This window comes from Apaloderma vittatum, unplaced genomic scaffold, assembly GCF_000703405.1.
Source record: "Apaloderma vittatum isolate BGI_N311 unplaced genomic scaffold, ASM70340v1 scaffold27519, whole genome shotgun sequence".
Taxonomy (NCBI): Eukaryota; Metazoa; Chordata; class Aves; order Trogoniformes; family Trogonidae; genus Apaloderma; species Apaloderma vittatum.
In genome coordinates this window covers 4,047-9,723 of record NW_009736215.1, presented here as the reverse complement: position 1 = coordinate 9,723, position 5,677 = coordinate 4,047, and the positions used below count along the sequence as shown (strand labels likewise).

The window sequence follows — 5,677 nt, the reverse complement described above, 5'->3', positions numbered from 1 at the left end:
AATAATCTCTGGTGTTAGGGAACAGGGTCATGCATTATTTAACTTCTGTTACCGTAACATAAACTGTACAGGAGGGAGGACAGAAAGGATTGACTTCACAACACCGAAGGGAGCTGGCTGGGGACTGCTGGTCCCAGCGCGTACCAGCCCTGTCCTGCGAGCCCCAACTGGGAAGATCCAACCCGTCCGATGAAGGAAAACCCCGGGGTGAGGCCAGGCTGGAGTCCCCAGAGGACCGGGATGAGATGTGACCCCAGCTGCTGCTACAGTAGCACATGGGAACCTGCTTGAGGATCCCACAAACCTCTTCCCAGGGAGCGCAGCAACGCTTCTGTGCAAAAGACTGCTCCGTGGGGAAACCAAAGCAGAGGAATCTGCCTGGCTGCTGCTACAGCGCAGACTCGTGCAAAAAACCCCAAATTTGTCTGGATAAATCCTCTTCTGCTGCACAAGAGCTAGCCGTGCTCCCCTAAGCACAAGGAGCCCTCAACCCTAAGGCCTCCCAAGCCTTTGGCCAGCTCAAGGTTTATTCCTTCATTCCAAACGGCAACAGACCGAGTGCCCCCCTGCGAGGCGACCCCCTCGGTGTGCAGCTGTAAGCAGGACACTGCCCCGCAGCAGCCCCACGCCACACAGCTCTGTCGACGATGCTGGGGTTTGGTGGGAGCCCGGCGGGGCTCGTGGTGCCGCGGGCCGGGAGATGCTGGCGCACCGACACGCCGCACCCAAGTGTGGGCCGGACCAACCCAGGACCTGTCTCCCCTGGGAAACACGTACAGGCTGCAGCCCAGCTCATACCCAACGGCTCTGTTGGATGCACCCTAAACGCAGCCTGTCTTGCTGGAAAAAGTCTTCCCAAAGCAATAACCACCTGTGGCATGTGTCCCTCCCCGTGTCTGAGTCCCAGCGCTGCGCTGGAGCCGGGCCGTACCTGTCTCTTTGGGATTGCTGGCTCTAGAGGGACTCTCCTTCCCTTTTGTGATTTGATACTGTACTTTCATACCCACGGGAGATGGTGTGTTCCCTGGTGTTCAGGTACCCTCAAAACCTTAAATTATGGGTCACAGGGTTGATCTTCCTCAGGATGAGCTACCTGTCACACACGTCTGCCCTCTCTAGAAGAGATGAGGCGGAAGGCTGGTCACCTGGCAGAGCCTTCCCAGCAAAGCAACCTCAATCTCTTGCTGCTTCTCAGCTCAGGCAGAATGAAGCAGTCTCTTGTCCCTGCATCTTTGGGCTGGCTCATTCAGTACCTGGGCATTTTCTGGTTTCCTGGACTTCCTCAGTGACTCCAGAGCTACAGCCTGGACCAAAGAGACAAGATAACACCCTTCTGCTCTCACTGCTACAAATCCTGGTCAAGACAGCCATGAGGATGGTCCAGCTGGAGTCTGAAGCCAGATCTCCAGAAGCTCGTTTGCTGCTGGCCTTGCTGGAGAGGAGATGTCTCTTTCTGACACTGTGGACTTTGGATTGAAAAGAAAAAATATACACATATCAAAACAAGCTTAGGGTTTCTGGAGGAGTCCAAGTTCATCGCATTTGCCTCCTGAAGAGTCAGTCGAAGGCGGCTGGCACGGGCGCTCTGCGGAAGAGCAGGCTGGAGCCGCGGAAGAGCTGCCCCTGAGGAGGAGAGAGCGAGCACAGGGTCAGTGCAGCCGTGCTGAGACCCGGCTGAGGGACTGCAGCTGATCTAGTAGGGACAGACTTGTGCCTGCTGCAAGGTTCGAGACCCCCAGGTTGCTACAGAGAAGCAGCAAGTGGGGTTTCAGCACTGGAGTTGGGCTGTTCCCCCAGGGATGACTGACGGAGAGGGGCAGAGCCACCTTGCTTTGCTGCGTCCAGTGCACCAGCTAAAGGTTTGCAGGCTGCAAGCCCGGGGCATGTAACAGGCAAACCAGTACTGCCATGCCTGATACCAGTGCTGGAACTGGAGGGATGGAAACAGGCTACAGAGCACGTCAAGGATGCGGCACAGGTGTTTTCTGGGCAGTGCTGGAGACTTCAGGAAAGAGCAGAGGGAGCCCAAAGCCCTGCTTGTGCCCCGTTCCCTCACCTGAGCACTGAGATACCTCCAGCAATGGATCCAGGATGTAAAGGCGGGAGCGTAGGGAGGGAGGCCGGCACGTAACCTGCGTGGCGACAAGAAATACCTGAGACGGTCTGTACAAGTGTCACATTATCCAGACAGGTAACTCAAGAGCAGCAGTAAGTGTAAGTGAGGACACACAAACAGTGTCCGCACTGGGCTGAAGGCCAGGTGACCAGCTCGTTATTTACAATTCAACAGATCATGTAATTTAATCACCCCTGAAGCATACAAACAAGCAGCATTAGGTGGACACGTTAAGAGTCCTGGATTATGTGCTGTATCTACATCTTCAAGAGCCAGCAGATACCAAGAAAACACTGCACCAGCAGCTTGGATCCAGCGCCCTTTCCAGCAGCACGACTGCAGAAGGCTCCTTGCAGCAGTGGGATTGGGAAAGCAGGCTCAGTCCTGCCCCTGCCTGCACCCAGCACCGCATTAAGGGCTTTGCTTTCCCTCATGCCGCTCCCCAAAGCCAGCAAAGTCTCTTTGATCCCTTTTGCCTCTTGCCTAGTTCAAACTGGACCACAGCACCACGACTCTCCCTGTTTCTCTCCACTTGAGCTTTTATGCTGCTCTTGCCTGTGCCCTCTGATCTAAAATTATAAGCGACCTGGGACAGGAAACAAGTCAAATCCATGAGGTGCCGTATAGTTTACAGCTCTGCGTGAAAGCTTTACGATCGTTAGCAGAGAATTCAGACAACAAGGGGCTGGAAGAAAGGAAGGGAAAGCCTCAGATCTCAGTGTGACGGACATACCCGCAGTTGTTCACTGCCATGAGATCTCCCACGAGAAGGAATGGGTACGTCAGCATGCTCACAGCGATCTGAAAGCACAGAAAACTGGTAGCCTTTCTAATTTTGTGTCAGAAAAAAAAAAAAAAGGCAATTTCCAGCTTTTGCATGTTAGCAAAGTCATTCCCATTTGGATATAAAGCACAGCCTGACCTTTGCCCTCAGACCATGAGCTCTCACCCCGCAGACGGCAGGAAGAGAAGTGACATGGCAGTCGCCTACGTACCCCCATCACGAATTTTGTGTAGCTCCGGATCACCGATGCCTGGCTGAACTGGAAAGAGAAACCAAAGGGATTGTGGAGGGGGGGGGTGACACCAGGCTGTCACTGGGTGACATCCCCCGGAGGTGATGGGTGTGGGGCAAGGCCGAAAGCAACACCAGCCACGCTGCACCCCAGCTGAGAATGAGGCAAGATGTTTGCTACCAAACCCAACCCCCTAAACTCTGCTCAAATCCAGCCCTGAGCAGTCACTGTGTCGTTAGCACTTATACAAGGCTTTATCCAAAGCTCTGTCTGTATTAAATTAGCCCAAATTAACTCCTTCCAACTGCAGGTGCTTGGCACAGGCCCCCTAACCCCTCCATCGGGGACTTCCACTCACGTTATCGTCCACCGCGTAGGTGTTGATGAAGTGAGCCAAGAGGTTGCAGCACCAGAGGAAGATGACATCCCCCAGGATGTGAGGGACCAAACCGCTGCAGGGGCAAAGAGAGGGCTGTGAGGTGCAGAAGGGTCCCACTGCCACCCTCCAAGGTCCCCAGCCCTCCCTCCACCAGCGCAGAGGAACCCCATTCCCCCAAAATACATTTTTACTTTGGGAGGAATTGAAAGGGAGAAGGAGAGATTTCAGGGAAGAGTTTTCTCAGCCTTCAAACATGGTCCTACAAGTGCAGCCCACTGCTCCGGCTGGGGAATTTAGGATTTGTTGTTTAGGCACAACTGAGCCAAACTCCTTTGTTCTACCCCAAATCCCTGCACGACCAACTGCTGCTCAGGAACCCAGGTGGGACAGATGAAGCGGGTTTCTGCCAAGCTCATTGTTTTGCCGATGCTCTTCCAGATGCAGATTAAGAAGTTCATCTCTTTGTGGACTCTCTTTCCTGTTAGGAATTAAAATGAGGGGGGTTGTTCCTGCAAAACCCGCTCTACTGCAAAGCAGGATTAACCAGGGACGTTGCTCCAGCCCCTCTGATCTTCCCAGTCCCTGCAGCCACCTGGGAGCATGGGGACACTGACACCGGTGCAGGCATCGAACGCAGAGCCTCCCGCTTGGGCTGTGCGGTTGTGCCACTGCAAAAGGATCCAGACGTGTTGGAAGCCTGCCTGTTTCACCAGCAAATGTTCTGAAAATGAGCCTGTTGAGAGCCACAAGTGTTCACTGGGCTGAAAAGAGCCACCTTCAAGCACATTAGCCCAAATCATCGGTTTCTTCTCAAACGTGACACTGCCTCCTTGAGCTGGGGACCAGTTTACTAAAGTTGCAGTGACTGCAGGCTCTGACCCAGCCTGCTTTGGTCGCCTGGTGTTTGGGTTTATACTCCTTGGAGACAACCTGTGTATTGTCACAACCCCAGCAGCTCCAGAGGTGCAGCTCAGGTCTCAAGGCTAGGCACAGCAGAACATCTGCTGGCTTAAAAGATGCGATGCAAAAGAGCAACAGACAGGACAAAGAAATCAAAGCTCTCCAGTCCCAAAGAGAGGGTCTGCTTTGCATTTAGCGTTCGGGCTTTCTTAAAAAAATGTGTTGACTCAAAAGTCTGAAGCAGAGTCCTGAGCTGCTGCAGGTACAAGGGCTTAATGGAGTCCAGAAACAGAGGGCTCGGCCACGGGAATCACAGAAGTAAAACCTCACCCATCTGTTTCGTTTGCAACAAGGATCCATCCCTCTCGCTCCTCCTTCGCCAAAGTAACGACAGACTGAATTCATGGGACAACTGGAGACGAGGGGTGTAAGGGTGCTGCAGAAGGGGACCAAAAAAATCCCACTTCTTTTGTGCTACCACTCTCACGCCTGGCAAGACATCTAAGGAGATCTGGACCAGGCATGTTTTCAGAAGAGAAGTCATCAACAGTTAAAACAGCAGCAGGCAGACGAGGCAGCCTGTGACATATGGCGATACAACCCAACAGAGAAACTCCTGTGCTGGGGAGCTGGGACCAGCCATCTCTGAATTTCAGAGCCCAGAGAACTCCTTCCTCACCAGTAGGAGGCTGCAGAAGAAACAAAGGGAAGCGAGAGAAGTCCATCCCCTCAAAAGCCTGTATCTCTAGCCAGGCACGCATCCAGAGCAAGCACGTGCTGCTGTTACTGCGTAGGGGTCATATGGCCAGAAGTAAGTGCACCACGCTGATTTTAAGGGAGTGGACATGTCTGGGTTGCATTCACAGGGCTGAGAGTGGAAACGCAGCAGTTTGGTCCTACCAAAGCAATCTGTGTTCCCCTCACAGCGATGTCATTTCCTAGCGGGGCTGTAGAGCACGTCCAGCTTGAGCCCTCTCGAGACACTTTGGGTTGTGTTAAAGCCTTTTCTGTGAACTGTTAATGGGGCTACCAACGGTGTTTATTTTACGTGGAGGAAGGGAACGCAGCAGCTCCTTTTGCATTATTTCCTTGGGAGCTGGAGGAGAGGAATAGCCGCCAGGCAGCCCGCTCCGGCCGTGCCCCTCGCACAGGGAATGTCTCCATTAAATGCAGGTTCCTCTTGGGCTGCACAGCTCGGCAGAGGAGCTGTGAGCTGCACGAGGAAGCTGCGGTGACACCTGATTGATGAAGTCTCTGCAGACCCTG

The 5,677-nt window shown here is 53.6% G+C and overlaps 1 protein-coding gene across 1 annotated transcript in view; it reads right to left on the bottom strand.

Moving 5' to 3' along the window:
• Positions 1 to 283: 283 nt before the first annotated feature.
• The window catches only part of MTCH1 (mitochondrial carrier 1), a gene marked incomplete at both ends in the record, with an annotated part of 9,197 nt that continues 3,803 nt past the window's right edge, over positions 284 to 5,677 (bottom strand). The window contains 6 exons of the mRNA XM_009876892.1: positions 284 to 314; positions 1,578 to 1,623; positions 2,057 to 2,132; positions 2,850 to 2,917; positions 3,112 to 3,159; positions 3,491 to 3,584. Of these exons, the coding sequence (XP_009875194.1) occupies positions 284 to 314; positions 1,578 to 1,623; positions 2,057 to 2,132; positions 2,850 to 2,917; positions 3,112 to 3,159; positions 3,491 to 3,584 (363 nt within the window). The remainder of the gene's footprint in view (positions 315 to 1,577; positions 1,624 to 2,056; positions 2,133 to 2,849; positions 2,918 to 3,111; positions 3,160 to 3,490; positions 3,585 to 5,677) is intronic.